The 24,593-nt window shown below is 53.6% G+C and overlaps 2 protein-coding genes across 7 annotated transcripts; both read left to right on the forward strand.

Annotated features, from left to right (window-relative positions):
• The first annotated feature begins 1,529 nt into the window (after window positions 1–1,529).
• CDC25B (cell division cycle 25B) lies at window positions 1,530–12,149 on the forward strand. Of its 2 annotated transcripts, XM_042931518.1 has the most exons (16): window positions 1,530–1,803; window positions 2,606–2,715; window positions 3,382–3,433; window positions 5,402–5,443; window positions 5,698–5,734; window positions 5,991–6,113; window positions 6,221–6,343; window positions 6,531–6,665; window positions 7,046–7,126; window positions 7,242–7,418; window positions 7,590–7,685; window positions 8,261–8,323; window positions 8,472–8,570; window positions 8,806–8,939; window positions 9,654–9,765; window positions 9,883–12,146. In XM_042931518.1, exons 1-16 carry the CDS (start codon window positions 1,604–1,606, stop codon window positions 10,021–10,023), a joined length of 1,725 nt encoding a protein of 574 aa, XP_042787452.1. In that variant the 5' UTR covers window positions 1,530–1,603; the 3' UTR covers window positions 10,024–12,146. The 2 variants fall into 2 exon arrangements, with proteins under 2 accessions (XP_042787452.1, XP_042787453.1); XM_042931519.1 differs by lacking the exon at window positions 5,991–6,113 and having other exon boundaries at window positions 9,883–12,149.
• Window positions 12,150–14,512: 2,363 nt separating this feature from the next.
• Window positions 14,513–23,000, forward strand: AP5S1 (adaptor related protein complex 5 subunit sigma 1). 5 transcript variants are annotated; one of them, XR_006200526.1, is made up of 4 exons: window positions 19,207–19,305; window positions 20,406–20,597; window positions 21,864–22,358; window positions 22,912–23,000. XR_006200526.1 is itself a non-coding variant. In XM_042931523.1 (3 exons), the coding sequence occupies exons 2-3, from the start codon at window positions 20,422–20,424 to the stop codon at window positions 22,288–22,290; spliced, it is 603 nt and encodes a 200-aa protein (XP_042787457.1). In that variant the 5' UTR covers window positions 14,513–14,716; window positions 20,406–20,421; the 3' UTR covers window positions 22,291–23,000. The 5 variants fall into 5 exon arrangements, 4 of the variants coding, with proteins under 4 accessions (XP_042787457.1, XP_042787454.1, XP_042787455.1 ...); XM_042931523.1 differs by lacking the exon at window positions 19,207–19,305 and adding an exon at window positions 14,513–14,716 and having other exon boundaries at window positions 21,864–23,000; XM_042931520.1 differs by having other exon boundaries at window positions 21,864–23,000.
• Window positions 23,001–24,593: the final 1,593 nt, after the last annotated feature.

Below are 24,593 nucleotides of genomic sequence, written 5' to 3' on the forward strand. Positions count from 1 at the left end.
TAGTGGCTAGAGATTGGGAGCTGGACCCTTGATCCAGGGCGGATGAACCTGAAACCTCAGCCCTGTCCAGCACTAAGTATAGCGCCTGACACATCACAGAAGCTGGGCAAAATGTTGGGAAAAGGAAAAGTCATGAACCCCACCCTCCTCCTCACCACTCTCAGGTAGGACTGGGGGTCTTTGCATCCCCTTCTTCCGCAAGTCCCCTAGCCACCCAACCTCCTACCGCCAGGCCCTCCCTTCTGCCACTCCCACCCACTGCACCTTGGCAGGAGGGATGGGACTACGCAAGAGGCGCAAAGCCTCAGCTCCTGCTTTCCCAGCTGTGCTCCACCCCGCCAGAGGCCAACTCCTTGCTGGGGAGATGGGATGGAAAAACAGCTTACCACCCATTCACTTTTGAGTGCAGCCTTCCGGTCTCATTCCAGGAAAGCAGGATTGATGCAAAGCGATTAGTTCGAAGGTGCTCAGTTTAAACTAGTGATAAATTCAGTTTCCCTCCGTCATCAAAGACACAAATTAAACGATGTGATGCCATTGACATCACCTTAGCCAAACCGTCGGTGGGTGTGAGAAACTTCCATTAATTGGGTTCTGAGGTCGTAGACACCTTCTTTGTCCCCAACCGCCAAAACCTATGGCTAGGTCAGGCATTAGAGCCTCCTCTGGGGTTGCTGGAGAAAATTAGACCCCTCGGGGTCACATGTATCGTAGCCCCCCACCTCCGGTGTACCTCGTGTGCGAGGGGCGGGGGAAGGCGGGAGGCTCCGTTCGGTGATTTTGCTTTAGGGATGCCCCGCGCTGTTAGTCGCGAGCGCAGGGAGGCTGCAAGAGCGCCTGGGGTGAATTTCTGCTCCACCACTTGCCCGGTGTGACCTTGAACGAGTTAATGAACTTCACGCTTCAACGTCCGGGTCGATAGAGTGGCAAACCCAGACCGCACCTCGTAGCCTTGTCTGGCAAACTCCTGGAGTGGAGCCTTCTCACGGTGCCTACTGGTGAGTGTAGGTGATGTTAAATCTCGGGGTGGGGGGAGGTCCCTCTGAGGCCACCCTAGCGGGTGTTGGTTCCTCTGAGACCCTCTCGGCCGGGGGTGTGTAACTCCAAACCACATCCCGAGAAGCAGAATTTGGGAAGCCAAGATCCTCAAGTCCTGGCTGGAGGGGCGAGGGGTGGCGCGTGGGGGCTCAGGAGAAACCCCAGTCCCTCAGCCCCAACCAAAGCCGGGAACTCGGCGGGGCCGGGCTGGCCAGCCTCCGCGCCTTTCACCCCGCGGGCCCCGCCCTCAGCCCCGCCCTCCTCTAACCAGAGCCCCCATTGGTGGCGTCCGTCGGCGCGGCTGCTGTTATTTTTCGAATATATAAGGAGGTGGAGGTGGCAGCTGCTGCTTAGAGGTTTCCCGGACTGGTGGCTGGTCCCTGCGTCCCTCCACCCCGCCCCACCCTCCCCGCTTCCCTCTCCTCCCTCGCTCCGGCCCCGTGGCTCTTCCTCCCTCCCTCCCCCCCCTCCACCCCGGGCCCGCTCCCCACCTCGCCTCGGCCAGCTGTGCCCGGCGTCGCCCTGTGCCCGGCCCTCCGGCCAGCCTTCCGCGGGCCACGCCGCGATGGAGCTGCCCCAGCCCGAGCCCGCGCCGGGCGTGACTCTCAGTCCGGCCGGCGTGCGCGGTGGCGCCGAGCGTCCCAGCCACCTCCGGGGCCTCCGGCTGGGAGCTCATGGCCTCGTGGGGTCCCCGGAGCGCGCGGCCGCTTCCTCGCCGGTCACCACACTCACCCAGACCATGCACAACCTCGCCGGGCTGGGCAGGTAGGGCGCCCCACCGACGCGGGGTGTGGGGTGAGAGGCCCGCACTAGGGTGTTGGTCCCCGGCGTGGGAGTCGAATCGAGAGGCTGAGTGGGGAGGTGTCCTGGGTAAGAGCCTGCTTCAGGGACCCGGGACTAGGGCAATGAGGCCAGGTCTGTGCTGCTCACACCCTCCAGGTGACTTGCTCTTGGCAGCACAAGCCTCTGGAGACCACTGTCCCACTTCCCGGCTCCCCCCCCTCCCTAATCTCTGCCCTAATCACCAGTATTTTGCCCCAGGCAGGGGATTCTGAGCTTGGAGTGGGAACTTGAGGGTAGCAGAACAGACTGGTTCTCCTATGTCCATGCCCCTGCTCCCTCCACCCCTAGTCCTTTCCCAGGGTTAAGGGGTTAAACACTGGTCCTGCTTCCTGAACAGGCCTGCAGTGTCCAGGCTGGGTTGCCTTCAGCAGCAATAGAGACTAAAGTATTGGTCCTAGTTCCAGAAAGGCTTGTGGATGGGTAGGGGTCTGAAGAGTTCCGATGAAGGCCCTCCAGGGCTCCTTTCCTGCCCTGCCATCCCCCAGAGTGGCCTCCAGCCCAGCTTCTTGCTCTTGCTCTGGGCTCACCTCTTTCTTAATCAACAAAGAAAAGACACTTAGGGCTTCTGCAGAAGGCCCAGAGAAGAGGGTAAGCCCTCAGTGCCATCACCTCTCTGGGGCAGTGGTGGGCCCTTCAGAGGTGTGGCCAGTGGGAACATGGGCCAGCCAGCTCTTGAGCCCCATGTTTACATTTCTCCTTCCCTGGGTCCCTGTTGCCTTCCCAGTGAGACCCCAAAGAGTCAGGTAGGCGGCCTGCTCACACGCCTATCCCTGTCCCGGAGACGAGCATCTGAATCTTCCCTGTCGTCTGAGTCCTCTGAATCTTCTGATGCAGGTGAGTCTCAAGGGACCCCGGGGGACTTGGGGGGCTGCCTGAGTCTCCCCACTTCCCTGCCAATCACACTAACATTTTCCCCACAACCGGGAGCCTCCACCTGCCCACTTCTGGTGGGGCTTACCACACCCAGCCCAGACTGGCTGAGTGGGCTGTAGGGCGGGGCCCACTTGGGGAGAGGAGATCTTACCTATTTAAAACCAGGCGCCAAAGTCCCTGAACCACAGCCCCACCTGGGAGGCATTAGGGCTGAAACTTGGTCATTTTATAACATTCGCTTGCCTTCAGCTATAACCTTTTCTTTAAAAAGTTGTTATCTCTTCTAGAACAAATTACTTTAAACCAGTTTAAGAAAAATGCTTAGCAAAATTTTGGTTTAAAAACCCATACAGAGGAGGGGCACCTAGTGGCTCAGCTGGTTAAGCTTCAGACTCTTGATTTCAGCTCACGTCATGATCTCAAAGTTCTCCATGCTGGCAGCACACAGCCTGCTTGGGATTCTGTCTCTCTCCCTCTCTCTGCCCTGTTTCATTTTTTTTTTTTTTTTAATGTGTCAAGATCTAAAATAGAAACAGGTTTTTCCTTTCTTGAATAGGGTTGGGACATGGTGGGGGAAAGTGCAGAAGATGGGGACTACTTTCAAACCAAGGTGCTCTGTCCCCTCAGGTCTTTGCATGGATTCTCCCAGCCCCATGGACCCCCAGATGGCAGAGCGGACGTAAGTACAGAAAAGGGATCTCCACTGGGGCACCTGAGTGGCTCAGTGGGTTGAGCATCCGACTCTTGATTTTGGCTCAGGTTATGATCCCAGGGTCGTGGGATTGAGCCCTTTGTCAGGCTCCATGCTGAGCTTGGAGCCTGCTTAAGATATTCTCTCTCTCTCTCTCTCGCTCTCAAAAAAAAAAAAAAAAAAAAAAGTGAAAGGATCCTCACTACCAAGGGGTTGGTACCTGCCTTTGGGAATCCCAGTTTCAGCATAAACCCACTGGGGAAGCCTGGGAGAATGCCCAGACCCCTCCTATCCCCATATACCTGGTACTAATTGACCTTCCCAAGTCCTGAGACTTTACTTCCTGTCTCAGAAAAGGGTCTGCTCCTATAGGAGCAGCCAACTGTGGTCTCAGGACCAGGTAGTGGGGATAGTGGCTTCTGGAGCAGTGGATACTTCAGCCAGCCCTTGGCTTGTGGGAATACAGGCCTGGTGTGTGTCCTGTTTTTCTTTTGCCTATACAGATGTTTATTTGTTTTTTTTTCTGTGAGATATAACAATTTTAAAATATGGTCCAATTGATTCAAAACTTTGAATTTGCTATAGACCAAACAAAACAGTTGGGGCAGGTTGGTCCAGCCCTTGGCCATCCTATCAGCAACCTCTGGACCAGGCACTTTATGAGAGAGAGCGTGGAGAGAGAGTTCTGCTGAGGACAGATCCCTTCCCCTTGGTTGTGGGGCATGAGTAGTATCTTCCAGACCACAGCTGTTCCCATCCAGCTGTTAGAGCCCCAGCAGGGAGAGCAGCTGCCAGGCCTTAGTGGGGACAGCTGGGCATCCCCAGACTGAGCTGAGGGACTATGGCTTTGGGGTCAGAGCAGTGCCTATCTTTCCTCCCACTGCCTTTGATCAAACTGGGCTGGGCTACAGGGTTTGTTCACAAACAGGAAGCAGGGAGAGAAATGGGTGGGGGTGGGGGGACTGCAGGTCGGTTTTTGGTGGCAACACAGAGCTGTCCCTGCTTTACTCCCGAGGCCCAGGTGCAGATTGTAAATGAAGCCAATCCAACGTGGTCATTCCTGATGCCAGGTTGTCTGGGCACAACCACTCCCCACCCTTAGGAGTCATCCCCCTGACGCTAGCCCTCAGTGGGCCCCCCCACCTCTGCACCTGCTGTGTCGGTTACAGTTTCTCAGAAAGAAGCATGTGTGTGTGTGTGTGTGCCTGCGTTCGCATAGACGCACAAAAGCCTTGCGTGGCAGGTGGTCTCTGGTAACATAGCTAGGGGGTGGGGCCTATCTACAGAAGCTTGTGCCCCAGCCTCAAAAGGAACATCTGTTGGAATTCTTTGCCTGCTGGCCTCTTCTAAGGCAGGAGAAGGGGGTGGGACAGAGGCTGGGTCCTGGAAAATTCCACAGGAGGGAGGAGAGGATGTGACCCTGAACATTTGTCACCAGGGGGTCTGGCATGGCACACTGTGGCTGATCCAGGGGCACACTAAACTAGGCCCCTGTCCTGGGGGGAGCCAGGAGCGCCCCACACAAGGGGAGGGAAGGCATCCAGGCCCTGGAGATACCCACATTGTTGGCCACAGTCTGTCATCATGGGATGGATGGATGCCTTTCCTGGCCACCATATGGCCCCGCTGAGGTGATTTGCATACAGGTGGAAGGCCTGTGGGCAGGCTGGCGAGACCGTTGCCTTGGTAGCGCCTCAGCAACCCTGTGACCTGCCCCAGCTGTCTCTATTGCTGCCATTCTCTGGGCCCTCTTCCATTCAGGGCAGTCTTCAAAATCCCAGGCTGCTTCTCCTCTCCCCCCTCCCCAGTACCTGGACCTCCTCCCTGCATTCTTCCCTCCACTGTCTACTGGCCTGAGTCCTGGCCTCTGGGCCTTGTGGACTGGGGGCCTGATGCTGGGGGTGGGCAATGTGCTATGGGAGGAGGTGGGCTGCACAGGACGTTTCTCTCTCTTAGGTTTGAACAGGCCATCCAAGCAGCCAGCCGGGTCATCCGAAAGTAAGTGCTACAGCCTTCCTCAGGCCGGCTCTGGTAGTCTTGGTAGTCTACCTACCACAGGCTCTGTCCATGCTCCCCTCCCCTCCACCCTCCCCACCCCCCCCCCCATGTTGGGTGGAGTAGGCATGGGGAGGGTGCTGTCCCATTCCCTCCCACAGGGATGCATAGGGCTCTGCGGTGGAGGGGCATCCTGCCTGCTCTCCTGCACAGCCCTCTACTCTCCAGCCCTGACATATCCCCGTTTCCTTCTGCAGCGAGCAGTTTGCCATTCGACGCTTCCAGTCCTTACCGGTGAGTGCCCTCTGAGGCCTGACCTTAGAGGCCCAGGCATTGCCCAGGCTTGAGGAAGGGCAGGAGGGATCCAGGGTGGCCTCCCAGAGGGTGGACTTGAAGTGGTCTGGCGTCCCTGGTCTGGCTGTGGGAGATGGGGTTTTGGAGGTGGATGGGCAAGCTGGGGGATTCGAAGGAGGGATGGGAGAAGGTAGGGCCAGGGCTGATGCCAGAGGAATGCAGCCTTCAGTACCTGCTGCCCTACCTGGCTCTCTAGGTGAGGCTTCTGGGCCACAGCCCTGTGCTACGGAACATCACCAACTCCCAAGCACCTGGCAGCTGGAGGAAGAGTGAGGCGTGTGGCCGAGCTGCCCGCAGCTCTGGGGAGGACAAAGAGAATGTGCGCGTCCTGAAGGCTGGAGTGGGAGCACTTCAGGGAGAGAAGGGGGTGTGCTGGGGTGGTTCTCTGGCGTTTGATGACATCCCCCCCCCCCATCTTGCCCACAGGATGGATTTGTTTTCAAGATGCCATGGAAACCCCCACATCCTAGCCATGCCCATGCTTTGGAAGAGTGGGCTGACCGAAGAGAAGCCTTTGCCCAGAGACCAAGCTCAGCCCCCGATCTGATGGTACGTCAGGAGAGCCAGACCATGCAGGGTGGGCTTGCATGTAGGGTTGGCACCCCTGAAGGCAGCCTGGGGGAAGGTGGAGGGTGATCCTGAACCCTGAGGCAGTGGGAACCTTTTCTAAGAAGGATGGGGTTGGGGGCTGCCCGGGGTCCCCACCCTGAGCAGCTTGTGTCTGTCCCCTGCACAGTGTCTCACCCCTGAGCGGAAGATGGAAATAGAGGAGTGGAGTCCCCCGGCCCGATCCCACTTCCCCCTGACTGCCACCCAGGGGTCCTCTGAGGAAGATGATGGATTTGTGGACATCCTGGAGAGTGACTTAAAGGTAACCAGTCTTTCCCCAGGATCTCCCCGAAGAGGAAAGCACTGACCTCCTGCAGGGAGACTACACCATCATTCCAATGACAGAAGAGGAATTGGAGCTAATGGAGTCACAGCCTGACCTCTGGCCTACCAGAGACTAGCAGGCGACTGGCACTGGTGATGCACTGAGGGAGGGCCCTGCAGGGCAGAGGGAAGCCTGGCACTCCACCATGGCCACGCTTCTCACGATTCTGTGCAAACAAGTGGGGCCCTGCAATTTCCTGGTTCTAAGGGACCACCCTGTGTGGACATGGCCGAGGAGGGCCATGCTGAAGGACTTAGGGCCTACGCGGTTTGGCCTTTGCCTGCATGTTAACCATATCCTTGCTGATTTGGCCTCAGGATGACAATGTGGTCCCCCCAGGCATGGAGAGCCTCATTAGTGCCCCACTGGTCAAGACCTCAGGAAAGGAGGAAGAGCAGGTGGGTTTCTGGGGGGGCCGCTCAGAACTTGGAGGGGTGGAGCCCTACCCTCCAGGTGGGGTTAGTAGGGGGCAGGGGCTGGGCACTCTGACCCCCTACCTGCCACCCCTCCCAGGACCTCATCATATACAGCAAGTGCCAGCGGCTCTTCCGTTCTCCGTCCATGCCCTGCAGCGTGATCCGACCCATCCTCAAGAGGCTGGAGCGGCCCCACGACAGGGACCTGCCCATACAGAACAAGCGGAGGAAGAGCGTCACCCCTCCAGAGGAGCAACGGGAGGCCGAGGAACCTGTGGGTACCCCCTAGGGTGGGGCTAGGCGGACACTGTCCAAGTCCACCCCGCAAGCCCTTCTTGGCTGGGTTTGTGGCAGAGGGAGGGGGCAGGGAAAGAGGTACCAGCTGAATGGGGGCACTGAGGGGCAGCCTCCCCACCCCTGATCCTGGCCACCATCCACCCCACAGAAAGCCCGTGTCCTCCGCTCAAAGTCCTTGTGTCATGATGAGATTGAGACTATCCTGGACAGTGACCACCGAGAACTGATTGGGGATTACTCCAAGGTACCAGCACTGGGGACCCTCCGCAGACTTGACCCCTTACTGTATGGCCCCCCCAAGCTCAGCAGGTGTTTTGGCACCTTCCTCTCCCCTCCCAGCACACTTCCGCCCACTCCCTGCTTTGTCATTTGCAGCTTATCCTTTATTCTTACCTAGAGTCCTCTCTCTGGCTCTCTTTGGTCTCCTGACTCTACCTCAAATCTGTCTGGGGTATCAGTTGTGTTCCAACCTTGGAAAACATTTCCAAACTAACATCTAGCTTGGAGCCACCTCTGGCCTCATCCGGGCGCTTTGCAGAGTGTGGGGGCAGCAGGCAGGGAGTTCATCTCTTCTGCTCTCTTCTTCACTTTCCCCTTGGAAAGGGGTTGCTCCCTGGATGTCAGAACCCAAGAGGCACCTCTTGGTTGCTATCGGAACCAGAGCTAAATTTGAAGGTCAGAGCAGGTGTGGCCTTCTGTGCTTAGAAAAGAAACTCCATACTTACCTGACTCCTGGTCTTGCCAGTTTCACCTTTTTTTCTCTTCTCTCTCTCTTTCTCCCATCTCCCTTTCTCAAACTCTCTCTCCTCTTCCCTTCAGGCCTTCCTTCTGCAGACTGTGGATGGGAAGCACCAAGATCTCAAGTACATCTCACCAGAAACGGTATGTGGGGATGAGCCATTCTCCAGGCACACTTGGGACGTCTGCCTGTTAACCTTTTTTGGCTGGAAAAGGCCAGGGCAGCGGTAAGGTTGGGGTAAGCTCCCACCTGTCAGCCTGACCTGCTGGGACCCACCTCTGTGACCCACAGATGGCAGCCCTGTTGGCAGGCAAGTTCAGCAACATTGTGGAGAGGTTCGTGATTGTGGACTGCAGGTACCCCTACGAGTATGAAGGCGGGCACATTAAGGTAAGGCGGGCACATTAAGGTGAGGCGGGCTGATGAGGACAGGCCCTGAAGACCCACCAGGTCTGTCCTTCCTCTGCGGGGAGAGTGACTCAGTGGGGGGTGGCTGCACCCTATCTTAGGGAAGGATTCTGCCCAGTAAGAGGTGGGGTCACCTGTCTGAAAGTTGGGAACCGCACAGGGAGGGACCTGCCACCCAGGCCCAGGGCTACTGCCTGACCTCCAGCTCCTCTGGCAGACTGCCGTGAACTTGCCCCTGGAACGGGATGCTGAGACCTTCCTGCTACAGAGCCCCATCACACCCTGTAATCTGGACAAGAGAATCATCCTCATTTTCCACTGTGAATTCTCATCTGAACGCGGTCCCCGCATGTGAGTCAGCCAGCTGGTGTCTGCTCCCGACCTCTGCCCAGGCTCTGGGATGCTGGAGCCATCTGATGCACAGGAGGCCTGAGCCCAGCCCCAGCCCCTCCTAGACCTGGGCCTCTGGTCTCCTGGCAGTGTGTAGCAGACCTCAGCCTCCCTTCCTGTGCATGGCACCTTCCTCCTACTTCCCTCTCCCCATCCTTCCCATCTGGCCTCGTCCACCCACCATCCATTGCTACCCTCCCCCCCCCCCCCCCCAAGATCTGGTTCTAAGTCTCCAAAAGTGTCCTTAACCTTCAAGGGCCCTGTTCCAAGCCTCGGTGATGTTGACCCTTCCAGGGTTTGACGGATCTTTCTTCTCCCCACCTCTCATCCTCACCAAGTCTTGTCCAGACCTCCTGAACAGATCTCTACAATTTTGTCTACTTCTCTCCTTCCTGTTTCCCCTTTCTTGGTCCAGGTCAGATATCTCTAACAAAGATTGTGAACTATCTTCTAGAAACAACTCCCTTGATTTACCTCCTTTCTTCCATCTCCCCAACCTTTTCTGGACCCAGTAGCCAGATGATCTAAGAGTGTTCTTGTGGCTGACATTCCTTTACTCAAGCCTTCTGTGGCTCCCCATGGCCCACAAAGGGGTGGGTGCAAAGAAGAATAGGTCCCCTGAGGTATATCCCGCTGCACGCCCAGCTCTGACCCCTACACCCCTGCTGGTCTCAGGTGCCGTTTCATCAGGGAGCGTGACAGAGCCGCCAACGACTATCCCAGCCTCTACTATCCTGAGATGTATATCCTCAAGGGCGGCTATAAGGAGTTCTTCCCACAGCACCCGGTACCATGGGTGTGGGAGGGTTGGACTGTAGGGAATGGGTTCTGCCCAAGGAGAAGGGAGGTCTCCTCCCAGAGTTAACCATTCCCTGTATTGATTGACTCTCCCATCCTGCCCTAGACCTTCTGTGAGCCCCAGGACTACCGGCCCATGAACCATGAGGCCTTTAAGGACGAGCTGAAGACCTTCCGTCTCAAGACACGCAGCTGGGCTGGGGAGAGGAGCCGGCGGGAGCTCTGTAGCCGCCTGCAGGACCAGTGAAGGCCAGCGCCAGTCCTGCCTACCTTCTCTTCCTCGTGGCCTGGGTGCCAGCCACCTAGGGCCCTGCAGGGCTGAGGGTCTGCTGCAGGCCCCAGGTGCCATCCAGGGGAAGGGCAGTGAGGGTGTCCTGTCTGTCTGCCCCCAGCCCTCGTCCCCATGTCTCCATTCAATCATACTTCAGACCCTTGTCCCACCCCGACCCCAGCCCAGCCCCTGGAGGAGCCCAGCCTGTTGATTTGGTGAAATTGGATTATGTCGAGCTCTAAGGAAGTATTTTGTGTCCAGCAGGGACCTTTTTGCTTTTTTTCCTTCCTTGTTTGAGTTAACCCTTTGTCTTCCCATGTCCAGAAAAGACCCCCCTTTTCTCTAGGGGCTTTGTTTGTATGTGGCCAGAGGAAAGCCACAGCCCCCCAGGATGGGCCAAGGCAGAATTCCTCCCTGTGAGGGGAGCTGGCACTGTGGCCGGGCCCTCTCTAGCACTCCTGGGTGTGTCTGCCGTGTTTTCTTTCTCTTTCTCTTTCCTGTCCCTCCACATGAACACCTCCAGCACAAACATAACCTCTTACTCTTTCCTGTTTCAGTGTTACCCGCACGCTTGATTCATTTGTCTGATTTGTTGCCCATCTCAGGATATTCACAGGCTGAGGATTAGGCTCCCCTCTCCAGCTGGGGTTAGAGACTCTGAACATTAATTAGCCACTTGACCCTAGCTCCTCAGGGGCCCTTGGGCCAGGGCTAAGGCCTGCATCCTGAGCCCCTGGAAGCCCAGACCTCACTGCTGTGAACCCCGGGGCCTGACTGGTCAGAATTTGCTGCTGTCTTGTTGTGGATGGACAGATGGACGAATGGACGGATGATGGATGGATGGATGGATGGATGGATAGCCATGGATGCCCCATGCCTTGCACACACAAACTGCTGAGTTGAAGCATTTCAGTGAGCATGACAGCCTGCGGCAAGAATATATATGTGTCTGTCTGTGTGGACAAAGTCTTTACACTTTAAGGTTTGGAAATATTCAAGATGAAATGTCATAGAAGCAGCGAAGCCAAGGACAGAGCCACGTCCGGATTCCGAATCTCAGGATGTGTGGGGGGCTGTGCTTGAAGGCCCAGATGAGTCATCTGTTTGGGCCTTGGTTCAATAAAGCACTGAGCAAGCTGAGTAACCAGCATTGTGTCCTATGGGCCCTTGACAAGACCATGGCAAACGCTGGTGGTGGGGGGGGGGGCGGGGGTAGGATAGCCACAGGTCAGTGGATGGGGGCTGGAAGACTCCTGAAGAGGTGGCCTCATGTTCTCTTCCCAAGGCAGCCTTGCCTCTCCTTCGTGTGTCTACTCAAACACCTCTAAGCTCACCCTTTCTAAACTGCACCAAGTAACCAAAGTGACCCTGTCACTGCTCAAGAATTGTCAGTGGCTCCCCACTGCCCTCAGGATAAACTTATCCCTGCATGGCCCTTTAGGACCTGGGCCCTCCCCAGCCCCATTCCTCACCTCTTTTGACTCAAATCCCCATGCCTTGCTCTTCACATTTCCTTCCTTTGCACCTGCTGCATCATCAGGAATGTTCTCTCCCTGTTATTCCTCCTTTGAGACTCAATTTCAGATGTCACCTCCTCCCAGAAGCCTTCCTGCCCTGTCAGAAAACTGACTTTCCTCTCAGCAGCCCCAGCACCCCGCAGAGGTTCCACCACGTAGGGGGATGCCAAGTTCAAGATCAAGAGAGTGGAAAAGGGCCAACCTGGGAGAACGGGTCCCAGGACCAAACCTGGTGTCTCAGGAAATTCCCTCAGAACACCACTGCAGGTGACCCTTGCCCCCAAATGCAAGTCTGTGATTGCCGGGCCTCCTCTGCACACATGTACAGATAAGGTACTACCTGATACAGAGTGTGTACAACATGTGGGGCATCATTACCACTTTCTGTCAAAGTTCGTCTACCTTCTGAAGTAGGTGGTGCTAACGATTATTCACTCCATATTGTAGATGGGAAAATGGAGGCTATTTCCTACCAGAGCAATAAAGGACTCCAGATTCCCAGGCTGAGTCTAAACAATGCTTGCCTTGTCTCCGGCTTTTCCTCCAAGATTCTTACGCCCAAAGGCTTGGTCTTCCCTCTTGGTCCAGGCCCCCGTGCAAGGGCACAATGCATGGGGGGTGTTGGGGTGTGACTTTGATGGTCCGGGGGCCTGGGCCTTTGCTCAGGGAGGGAGGGGCTCTGAAAGCTCCAAAGCCCTATCTGCTGATCAGGCAGCTAACACCAAGGGTAGCATTTATTCGGGTAAGGGGACTTGCCCCAGAAAAAAAGTATCTGTGTAGACCCCTGAGGAACAGGGAGAAATGGGGAGTGGGGGGGAAGGCCCCGGGCACTGTCCTACTAAGATTTGCTTGCTCCACTCTGCTTAGGTGGTCCCAGGAAGCCCCACTCCCTCCTTCCTGGTTTATAGAGGAGGAAGGCTGCTGGATGCTCAGAGAGGGCATGTGGTTGCCTCCAAGTCACACAGCAGATACAAGCAGAGCAGGCATTCCAGCTGCCTAGGACTCTCCCACTTCTCACCTCCTGCCTTGGTCCCAGAAAAGCCAAGTGGGTGGGGCTAGGTTGCCTGGTTTCTACTCTGAGTGTCCTCTTTCCACCCCATGGGTCACGGTCAGGCCACGTGGGAGGAGAGAGCCATGGGTGTTGAGTGTAAACACATAGGCTGTGTGCCAGGTGCTGACATCTGAGACTACATCTGTCCTCCTCGTATCCCATCATCGGAGCCATAGTTGTGGTCATGGGGCATTCACACTGTTCCAGACACTTATACGTTGTCTCCTAAGCTTACCAGGTAGGTATATAGTTCATTTTGCAGGGGAAGAGGAGGAGGAGTCAGGGAGAGGGCCTTGGTCAAGCTAGGAAACAAAACTTCCCCCAGAGAAGGTCCTGGTGCTCACATATACCTTGATGGGGGTGGGCCTGAGTCTAGGAGAGGGAATGCCAGAGGTTTGCCTCTCCAACTCGGGCCAGGACCCCATCTATCCCTGGAGTTCAGGGGATGGGGCAATCTCTCCTCCCCCTAGCAAGAGAAGCGGTAACTTCTTTCCTGGATGCTCATGAAGGGACACAGATCAGGCAAGGAAGCAGTTTAAAATCCTGGGCTGCTGGCCAGTTTTGAAGGTTGTTTTGCTCGGGCCAGGGTAGTTAAAGAGCATCATAGGGCCAGGCACAGGTGGGAAGTTGGCCTGTGCCAAGCTGACCAAGTCAGTGGGCACTAGTGGGGTGTGGACACCAGCTGAATTGCTCACTGGGTCACTTGCAAAAACAATTTTAAAAAATGTTTTCTTTTTAAATTGAAGAATAATCAACATCTCATCAAGGGCACACATCTTAAGCAGAGAACACAGACCCGAGGAACCATTACACAGCTCAAGATAAAGGACTTTTCTAGAATTCCATTGAGGCTCTCTCTTGCTTCCTCCCAGTGCCTGCATCCCAGGGGTCCCCACTATTCTGACCTCTGTCAGGTAGATTCGTTTCTCCTGTCTTGAGCTTCATATACATGAAATCATACAGTTCATACCCTTACGTCTGGCTTCCTTCACTCAGCATGACTTTGAGATTCATTTATGTTTCCTTTAGCAGCGGTTTGTTCCTGTTCATTGCTGAATAGTATTCCACTGTGTGACTATACTCCTACATTGACTTATTCATTCTAAATTTTTTTCTTCTGGTTTTTACATTAAAAAATTAAGATACAGGGGTGCCTGGGTGGCTTAGTTAAGCATCTGACTCTTGATCTCAGCTTAGGTCTTGATCTCAGGGTCGTGAGTTCAAGCCCCACATTGGGCTCTGTGCTGGGCATGAAGCCTACTTAAAGAATATATAAAATAAAAGTGAAGATATAATTTATATATATCAAATCCATCCATTTGAGTGTACGATTCTGTGAGTTTTGACAAATGCATAGTGTGTAATCACCATCACAATCAGGTATAGAACATTTTCATTCTGCCCTTGATGGATTATTTGAGGTGATTTCAAATGGTACCAGCAATATACCCAGGAGTGGAAATGCCGGGTCATAGTGTGTTTGCTCAGCTTTAGCGTTTTCTACCAGCAGAGTGAGAATTCTGCTGCCCCGTATGCTCATCACAATTGGTAAATTTTAATTTCTCTCTCTTAACCAGAAAACGTGACCGTTGTACCTAGCAAAGAGCTCTGTTAAGTGCTGAACCTACACGTTGTGGTGTGGCAGCAGCAAGTCTCAAGCATTATAAGCCCAGCCTGTTTTCTGACTCTCCTACGTTGAAATATTGGTCTTAATTTCTTCCTCAAGTCAGATTCTCTAAAAAGTTAAAGTGACTCCTCAGAGTCAGTTGGCTGTATGTCATTGGCTTGAGCCCATCCATTGACGACAGCTTACAGCCATCTAGAAAACTTGGATTTCTAAAAAGTCTTCATATCTGGAATCGAACACGTAGGCGCCCACTTTCCAGAGGCAATGAAACTGTTCGTACAGAAAGGAGGGATGTTTAGACAAGGAGGTCCACGGTCTCATGGAATCTGGAAACAATCAGGAGAGGGAAGTTGAGTAATGACGGGGAAGTTGCTGTTCTGCAGCCAGGAAAGCCATGCCTTGAGAGAACGCTGGAGGACGTGGACTTGTTCACAGCCGATTGTTCAAAGAAGACAGTTGGTTACGGGACAGAAGGTAAGAAGCATTCCTGCCCAGCCCACACAGGAATTGGTGTGGGTGCCAGCCCTGTGCCGCTAGGCAGCCTCCGCCCCACCCAGCTGCACCAGCACACGCCCCTGGGAGGGCTGCCAGGCTCTGAGTCAGCGGGGCCTGAGGCAGCCCAGGGGAGGAAGCCTCACGTGGCCGGGTCCCAGCCGCCTCGTGGGGCCTTCTGGCTGTCAGCCCTGCAGGAAGCGCGGCTGTTTGAAAGGACGAATCACACATGGCCTCCTCCTCCTGGAGCCCAGCCAAGACTACTTCCACGGGGCCTGGGGCTCCCTGAGGGTGGGATGGAGCTCCCAGGGTTGGGTTGTAGAAGGTATGCAGGGCTGGAGTTGGAGGAGGCTTATGGTCTTCTGAAATTTGGAGCAGGGGCTGAGTCAGCCCCTGGGGCCACTGTGAGGGGACAGGGAGGAAGGGGGACACACAAGGTGGGGGGAGGGGCAGGCTGAAATCTACGGACATGAACATCTCCCTTAGCACGTAACCTCAGGAAAGTTACTTGAGTTCACTGTGCCTTAATTTCCTCATCTGTAAAATGGGGATTGCAAATGCCCTCCTTCAAAGGATTGCGGGTTGGATCAAATGAGTTAGTGTATGTAACGCACTCAGAACAGAACCTGTCTACAGCGAGTGCCATACAAGAGTTGGCTATGGCTGTTACTACTTAGGGCCGGTGTGAGGATTAAAGAACAGACAGGTAAAAAGGATGAGCCTGAAAACAATTAGAAGAAAGGGGTCCAGGCTGAGGGTTTTGTCCCTTTTCTGCACATGGGCAAGCCCCAGGGTTGTAGGAGAAAAGCCCAAATGCTGTATGTAGGCTGGTGGTCTACTGCACCAGTCCAGGTAGCAGTTAGGAAGCTGTGGAAGGGGATGTGGTGGAGACAGAGGAGGAAGCCATCTGTGTGGCTGGTGGAAAGCTGCCCGCACAGGACAATGCCATCTGTGAGATGACTCAGGGAGGTGGAGGGGGATGGAAGAACAAGGCTGGCCTGAATTTGGTCCCCTTTATTCTACAGCAGCCTTATCCACTTAATCTCAGCCCGCCTGGATTCTCAAAAAAGCAGATCCCTTCTTCTGCTTAGTTTGCTATTCTACTCTTTGAGAAATGGCTAGACATCCTTATCAGGGAGTCATTCAGAAAATCCACTGCCTGGGGCTGGCAGATTCTACCCAATTGCCCTCCTCACATCCAGAAGTAGGTGGTGGCTCAACTAGTCTGGCCTGAGGACTCAGGGTCTGTAAAGACCTTCAATATGGGTTCCCAGCTTTCAAAAACTAATGGGGCTGTCCCCAGGGAGTGAGTTCCCTGTCCCTGGAGATGTGTAAGCAGGACCTGGGGGTTGGTTCTAACATCTGGGAGAAGCAGCAGAGCTTCCCAAGCCAGGCTGCCCACCGGTGATCAGGACACTGCTACGGCTCGGGTAGGTGCGGAACGGAAACTGCTTTCCAAGTTGAATCAGTATCAGTCACCGTGCACACATCACAGTGTTAGGCACCAAGGGGCATTGGAAAAGGCAGGCACCAGGCTGCCTGCCACCATGGGGTAGGCCTCACCCTGACATGGGTAGGGAGCAGTGGAGGATGGGAGTGTAGGGAAGGGGCCCAATGTAAGAGGGTACAGGCAACCCCCCACCCCAGTTCGGAGGACCACTGAGAAGACCACTGGGGAGTGGGGTGATAGGCACCTCTGCACACAGCCAGAGGGAGCGGAGGGGGAATGATAGGAAGGTGTGATCCTGAGCCACTTCCAGACAGGTGGGCCAGGCCCTAAATCCAGCCACCTTCCTCATTCAATCTCCTCTAGTTTTTGTGTAGTGCTTTATTTTACTTTCCTTCCTTCTCTCTTCAGTTTCTCTCTCTCTTACACACACACACACACACACACACACTCTCCATATCCCACAAACCCACATCTGCACCTATTGTATGCCTGGCCCAGCTGCAACCTGTAGGGTAACCACTATGAAAGGCTCACACACATGAACATGCAACGCATGTTGCTTCCACCGCACTCAGACTGTTCCATTCTGTCGTGAGGACCGGTCTTACAATTCCAGGAGGCACTGGAAGGTCAGCCTGTCCGTCCCTCTGCCTCCCATCAGACCAGAACACCCCACTTGCTTTCCAGTGCTGACCAACACCTCTCTGACACCTTCTCCTATCTTGCCTCTGTATTAAGGGTTGTCAACATACATTGATTTACCAAGTGCCTACTATATGCCAGGCAACACCCTGACCACTTCACGTTGCCTCAATTAGGCATGAATTAGACTGTTTGTAACGGCAACCCCACACAGCTGTTTAACAAAATAAATGTGTGTGCTCCTCACTCAGCAAGAAGGCTCTGCAGCATCTTGGGGGACCCAGGCTCCTTCCTGCCTCACTGTCCTCAGCTCATGGCTTTAGACCTGGAAATCGCAGGCTGGCTGAAGGCTGCAAAGAGTCAGGCATGGCACCTGAGTCTGCTCTGCTACTTGTCAAGACACTACCTCCATCTGGGTCCTCCAAAGCCCTGCATAGTAGTGGCTCAGGCTAGATTTTCACTGCTGTCTCCTTTACATACCTTGCGAGGCCAGCCCCTCAGTGGCCTGGGACTTGGGAGTGGACTCACTGCCTAAGGAATGGACAGAGACGCCTGGGTGGCTCAGTCGGTTGAGTGTCCGACTCTTGATTTCAGCTCAGATCAGGATCCCAGGGTTGTGGGATTGAGCCCCACATTGGGCTCCATGCTGAGTGTGTGGAGCCTGCTTAGGATTCTCTTTCTCCCTCTGCCCCTCTCCCCCATTTGGGCTTTCTAAAAAGAAAAAAAAATAAATTTAAAAATAATTTTTTAAAAAAGGAATGGACAGAGGCTGGAATACTGTATTCCAGATGCCAGGTGGCCCCAAGCAACCACAGCCCTTGGCCAGGTCTCTGCTGTAATCAGCTGGCAGACATGGGTCCTGGCTGAGCGTGATAGGGACCAGCAACCAGGAACTGAGCCAACATGACCCCAGTCTTGTGACTGAGTTCTCACACGGTCTCTGGGCCTGCCCCTCCATCTACAAATATATGTTGTACATGTGTTCAAAATGCCCCTATGCCCTAGTCAGACCCTGCCCATTTCCTGTAGCCTTCCTTCAATGCTGCCCTGCCCAGGTCCTGTAGCCAATGCATGCCTTGCCCTTGGAGGGTCCTGGCTCCAGGGTCCCCACCTTGGCTGCCCGGCTCTTCATTTCTTCAGTCACCAAGGAGTGTGTTCTTGTCGGCTCCAGGCCTACTTTGTGCATGGCCCTGGGGAGGGAACATGTGTGCCATGGCCTGTGTATACCCCATGGGAGACATCACCACCACAGGCAGACCCTCAGCAATGGGTGCAAAGAGAGCAGCTGAATGCTAACGGGCAGTCCAGGCAAGAAAGTTTCCCCTAAGTTTTGGTCTGAGCACATTTTGAAGGGGAAAAAGCGGGGGAGGAAAGGGCATTCCAGGCTGAGGGAACAGCCAGTGTGGAAGCTCTGAGGAACAGAACACTGGGAGGCTTGAGTGGTTCACTTGCTAATAGGCAAAAGTGTACATGCATGTGTGGGGATGTCCAGGGTAGGCAGTGAGGCTCAGGATAGACCTTGCTGGGTCGCAAACACCTCTGGGCTGAGTCTCTAATTGGGGCTGGAGGCAGATGGCCTGCCAGCCCCCTTTTAGGTTGAAAGAATAAATCTCTTCACTATACCTTTGACAGCCTCCCTCAAAGAGGGGTCAACTTATTACAGGTGGAAGTACCAAAGGAAAAACTGGTCAGCCTACTAAACCCTTCATTGGGGTCCAACGAAGTGCCTCACCTGCCAGGAACACAAACTTGTGACAGGGGTGGGCTAGGGGGATGGGGGGGGGGGCAGGGATAAATTTGAATCATTCTACTCGAAACCGAACCCTGGCCTTAACCCACCTCAGGAACCCACAACCCTAAACCCTCCCCGAAGAAATGCCTAAATATGCATCTTTGTCCTGAAGTCACAATTTCCAAAAGTAAAGCCCAGGAACCTGCATTTTAACAGGCACCCCACTGACTCCCACGCATAGTGGCCAGTTTGAGAACAAGCCCCGCACCTTTAGGCCCCACGAGCCTCAGAAGGTTCGCAGGGACCTCGGCATCCGAACCCCTCCTGCTCGCAACTACGCGGCCGCCCGGCCTTTTCCGGAAGGTTCACAGGCCGGGTCGCTGCGCCCTCTCGCGGTCGACGGGGGCTGTGGCCTGGGGCTCGGCTGGTCCAGGGGCTCCGAGTAGGAACACCCATACCCTGTCTGGAAATAATGGGCATGGGCCTTGCTGGGAGCTCGAAGCAAGGGGTCTTTGATCGGAGGGCAAAAGCTGCCCTCGCCGGGGGCCCGGGTGTCAGAACACCGCCCCTCCCCACTCCCGGCGCAGCACTCCGGGCGCGCGGGCCCCGCCCACCTTGCGCGCGTCACCTCGTGCGCGCTCTCGCGACCGGCGTGCGCAAGCGCCCAGGGGCTTCGCAGCCGCCATTACTCTCCCACTGCCGGGTCCTGCGGCTTGTTAGCAGAAGTCCGCAGGCAGGGAAGGAAGGGTGAGTACGACGCCTGGAGGACAGCGGCCCCGGGGCTCAGGAACAGCACACTCAGGGCGGGGTGCCTGGCTTAGGTCTGTCTGACTGGAGCAAGATACTACAACCCCCCAAATGCCCTGCGCCACAGGGTTGCGCGAGGCAGTGACGTGAGAGTTTTTGTCGCTACCATTTGTGGGCAGGGGGGACGCGGTGGCGGAGGCTGATGACGCGCTCTTCTTGCCGCTGGAGGGTCACCGGAGGTCAGCGCCAGGTCAGCTGGCTCCCGCTCTCAGAGCGCCTTCGCGAACCTTCTTGCTTGACCAGTCTAAACTGACGATCTATTTACCCTTAATCACAGATAACAGATATTTGTTTACTGTGTACCCGCTGCCTTTCCATCCCTGGCTGGCCACTGAACCAGCCAGACACCCTTATTATTAGTATAATTACTTAGTAGTCTTTATTTTTAAGTAATCTGAAACTTACAGAAAATTTCAAGAGTTTCTTATAAAGAGCTATCTCATACCCTTTGATAATTAAGTTAGCTGCAGATACGATGCCATTTTAGCTCAATGTTTAGAGGTATGTCAGTGTGTATTTTCTAAAAACGAGAACATTCTCCCACATTCAAAATTAGGTAACATTGGTCAAGACTATTATCTAGAATGTTTCCAGTTGCTCTACTAGTGCTGTACGTTGAAACTACCCTTTTCTTGGCCGGGGATCCCCCACACACATCCCACACACAGGCAGCATTCAGCTGGCCTTGTCTCTTTAGTCTCTTTCAGTCTGGAGCAGTGCTCCCCAGCTTCTGTTGATTCTCATGACACTTTTTGAAGATTCCTGGCCATTTGTTTTGTAGTTTTGTAGGTTTGGGGTTGTCTGAGATTTCTTCACTTGACCTTAGCCAAAAGGCAGAGAAGCAATTGAGATTTCTTCACCATTGACTTTGTTGTGGGCAGAAGTGCTGCTGACCAGACACCATTATGGCGAGGCGGGGAGTGTGTCTTGAGTGGCTGAGGAGCACCATTGACCAGCCACAGCAACCTCTGGACATGCTGCCTTGTGGCTGCCCTGTGACTTTAACACCCATCTCACTGAGGTCTCTGGCTTCCCTGTAGTGCCTGCCCTGGAGCTATGGTCCACGCCTTCCTCATCCACAACTTGCGGGCTCCGCAGGCCCAGGACACGGGCCTTTGCCGAGTGCTCTACTCCTGCGTCTTTGGTGCCGAGAATTCACCTGATGACCCACGGCCACATGGTGCTGAGAGGGACAGGCTCCTTCGAAAGGAGCAGATTTTGGCTGTGGCCAGGTAACATATGGGCCTTCACTGAACACATGCCTGATAATGATAGGTTTTCTGCGGGGCACAGAGAATCAGACTAAAGCAGAGACAGAGTTTTAGAGTAGTGTCTCCATGAGCTGTCCACAGTTGTTCACAAGCGTTATGTGAAAAGGGGTTAAAGAAATAATAACAGTACGTTCATCATCATTAACTAATATAGTTAGCATTTATTTAGCCTGTACATATGTGCTAAGAGTTTATGTTCTGAGCATTTCATGTATATGGACTCATTAATCCTTGTAACTGTCTATTGAGATAGATACAGTTATTATCCCTACCTTGCAGGTGAATAAACTGAGGTACAGAGACTTTAAGGAACTTAACCTGCCCAAGGTTATGTAACTAGAACATGGCAGAGCTGGGATTTGGGTGTAGGCAGGCAGATCCTGGAACATGCTTTGCAGTGCAGGACTTCTCAGGGCCATTAGTATGCCTGTAGGTTTTACGAATCCCTAAGGAGGAGTGAGAATGTCATACATGGGAATGCTGAGCCCAGAGCCTCCTGAAAGCCACTGAAAGAGCAGTGTGTGGGAAATACTGTTCCAGATGTAGTGGCTGGCCTTGGACCTTCCCATCCCAGACCCAGATGGAGCCAGCCAGTGCCAGAATCTCTTGACCTCTCTGCCTTTTGTGTCTGGGGATTAGCATTCTCCAATGGGCAGCCCTGTGTTAGCCTCTTGCCATCCCCTTGTTCCTCTGGGCCTCCACTCCCCTCCTGTAGCACAGAAAATTAAATGCCTTTAAAACCAGCCTGTGCATGGCCCAAATTAGAAAGTGATTCAGGAGGGATCAGAGAGTGATTTCAAAAACCTGAATGGCCAAGTGGACGGTCTTTCTTTTTTATTTGGAAAGGGTTGCAGGATGGTGGTGGAGAGGTTGGACAGGCCAGTTGCATTTCTTCATTTCTCATGGCTTGCGTTTCTTTATGTTAAGGAAGCCTCTGTGAAGCTAGTGGTGGCAGGATCTTTTTCCCCTGGTGCCCTTTCCTGGCTCAAAGAGCTGTGTTCAAAACCTGCCTTCTCTTGAACACATGGAGTGAAATGGTTCAGGGCCTGGAGATGGGAGCCTGGATTCCTGTCATGGCTCATGCTTCCTGCTCTGTGGTCCTGGGCAGGTCACTTAGTCTCTCTGGGGCTAAGTTTCTATATCTGAGATATGGAGTTAATAGCACCTCTCAGTTTTAGGGGTGGTCATGAGGATGACAGAAATTAGTGACCCACCCACTCTTCCCAGGCAGGTGGAATCCATGTGCCAGCTTCAGCAGCAGGCATCTGGCCGGACCTCCGTGGACCTGCAGCTTCAGTCCTCAGATGAGCCAGTGCCCCTGCATGAGGCCCCACATGGGGCCTTCCGCCTGGCAGCAGGGGACCCTTTCCAGGAGCCTCGGACAGTGGTGTGGCTGGGTGTGCTCTCATTAGGCTTCGCCCTGGTGCTGGATGCCCATGAGAACCTGCTGCTGGCTGAGAGCACACTCCGGCTGCTGGCACGCCTCCTTCTGGATCACCTCCGGCTGCTTACCCCCAGCACCAACCTCTTGCTTAGGGCTGATCGCATCGAGGGCATCCTTGCCCGCTTCCTGCCCCATGGTCAACTGCTCTTCCTCAATGACCAGTTTGTCCAGGGTCTGGAGAAGGAACTCAGTGCTTCCTGGCCCCGCTGACCCCTCACTGGGATGGGGCTTCCTGAGGGGCAGGGAGGGAGGACAAGGATGGATGGACACACAGCCAGGTGAATCTTGGCATTGGCCTCCTTCCCAGCCTGCTCCCAGCTCTGCTGTGCTACCACATCCAGGACAAGTGGACGGGACAAGCTGGCAGAAAAGAGGGCTGGGCAAAGGGTGGTGAGGAGGAATCCCAGAACATCCTGTGCCTGGAGCTGCCATGTGACTCATTTAGACTGCATAGTGGACCAGTCTCACCTGTCCTTGACCCCAGTTTCTCTCATCCCCGGCAGCCAGCCCCCAAAACAGTCCACCAGTTGCTAGTGTTGGAGCATGAGGAGTGGAACTCAGCCCACTTTCTCCTTCCAAACCCATAGTCCTCACAATGCAAAAGGAACCTGAGACTCCCAGGGTGGGGGAGCTGGTTGCTGTATTTGCACTCACTTAGGAAACATTATCAACAAGGATTTTGTCAGTGAGGACCTGCTCAGTGTCCAGCCCCACCACAGTTCACAAATGTGTCTGTCGTTCATTCAGCAGGGGGATTCTGTAGCTCTCTTTGGGCCCATCCCTTGCCCACCAGGCAACTTCAAGATAATGCTAGGTTTCCTTTGTTTTCAGGGAGAGAAGATACCATCAGACGGGTGCAAGAAGTCTAGCCAGGATGAAGTTGTCTTTCTTGTTTTGAATTAAAAGCACTGATTGTGTGATTTCATTCTTCGTTTCTGTAAGTTTGGATAATGTATATTTGCTCTTATGAGTACGTGTCTCTTTGGCACTGAGCTGGGTATCTGAGCTTTCATGATCAAAGATGCCTCCAAGAAGCATCTTGGGAGGTCTCCACCTCTTGTGCCCCATATCACCCCTGTCGCCTTATGTGCCTCCTTCGGGTGGTAGTACTTGTTTTCTGTACCAAAATGTGGCAGGTTGGTGTGGATCTCTGAGAAGCAGAGCCTGAGACGAGGATTAGAGGATTAGTTACAAGTTGCTTACATGGGAGGTGATTCCAGGAAGTACTGGAAGGGAAGGCAGCCCATACAGGTACATTATCAAGGGTGGGTCGGGAGCTTAGTGCCTCTGGGGGCCTGTAACCCAACAGTCACTTTGAGTGACCTTGCTTCAAGGGCGAGGGACTAAGAATGTTTGTCTGCCATTCTCTTCAGTCAGTGGTTTTGAGTTGGTCTTAAGACAAATTACCTGGCTCTTTCTGCCCCCAGAAAAAGGCATTGTGGTGCTGGGCCTGGCTGCATGATGGTCAAACCCAAAAGGATATGGGTGGGGCACCAAACTCCTGTTATGAGTCTTTAACCAGCAGCTCCTTGTGGTGGTTTAAAATGATTCAATTGGGGGCGCCGTCTGTTAAGCACCTGACACTTGGTTTCGACTTAGGTCATGATCTCATGGTTCGTGAGCCCCAAGTCGGCCTTCTTGGGATTGTCTCTCTCCCACTTTGTCCCTCCCCTATTTGTGTGTATGCATGCATGCACTCTCTATCTCAAATAAGTAAACGTTAAAAAAAAAAAAAAACTGGAAAAAAATTTCTTTATTCTTTATTGTCAGTACCACGCTGTCTTGAATACTGTTGCTTTAGATAGTAGTAAGTCTTCAAGGCAGATAGTGTCAGTCCTCCAACTTTGTTCTTCAATAATGAGTTGGCTAGGGGTACCTGGGTGGCTCAGTCAGGTAAGCATCCTGACTTCAGCTCAAGTCGTGATCTCATGGTTCATAAATTTGAGCCCCACATCTGACTCTGCTGTCAGCGCTGAGCCCACTTTGGATCCTCAGTCTCGCTCTCTCTGCCCATCCTATGCTCTCTCTCTCAAAAATAAATAATAATAATAAAAGTATTTAAAAAAATAATGAGTTGGCTAATCTCAGTCTTTTGCCTTTCCATATAAACTTTAGAATCAGTTTTTCAAATCCACGAAATGACTTGTTGGGAATTTAATTGGGATTGCACTGAATATGTAGATCAAATAGATCACATTGGGAAGAACTGACATTTTGACAATATCGAGTCTTCCCATCCACAAACAGGGAATATGCACTTACTTTGTTCTCCTTTTATTTCTTTCATCAGAGTTTTATGGTTTTCCTCATAACAAATCTTGTTAGACTTGTACCTAAGTTTCATTTTGGGGATGTTAATGGTACCTGTGTAAATGGCAATATATTTTTAATTTCAAATTCCATTTGTTCATTGTTGGTATAGAGGAGAGGGAATGACTTTTGAACATTAACTTATATCCTGCAACCTTGCTGTGATCATTTGTTAGTTCCAACAGGTTTTTCTTCTTTTTTTT

Source organism: Panthera leo, chromosome A3, assembly GCF_018350215.1.
Source record: "Panthera leo isolate Ple1 chromosome A3, P.leo_Ple1_pat1.1, whole genome shotgun sequence".
NCBI classification, from domain to species: Eukaryota; Metazoa; Chordata; class Mammalia; order Carnivora; family Felidae; genus Panthera; species Panthera leo.

Excerpts from the sequence above, each read along its gene's own strand:
- CDC25B (XM_042931518.1), top strand. The coding sequence starts at position 1,604 with ATGGAGCTGCCCCAGCCCGAGCCCGCGCCGGGCGTGACTCTCAGTCCG. Across the intron at positions 6,344-6,530 it reads GCTCAGCCCCCGATCTGATG|TGTCTCACCCCTGAGCGGAA; the intron begins GTACGTCAGGAG and ends TCCCCTGCACAG. Across the intron at positions 8,571-8,805 it reads ATGAAGGCGGGCACATTAAG|ACTGCCGTGAACTTGCCCCT; the intron begins GTAAGGCGGGCA and ends CTCCTCTGGCAG.
- AP5S1 (XM_042931523.1), top strand. The coding sequence starts at position 20,422 with ATGGTCCACGCCTTCCTCATCCACAACTTGCGGGCTCCGCAGGCCCAG. Across the intron at positions 20,598-21,863 it reads CAGATTTTGGCTGTGGCCAG|GCAGGTGGAATCCATGTGCC; the intron begins GTAACATATGGG and ends CACTCTTCCCAG.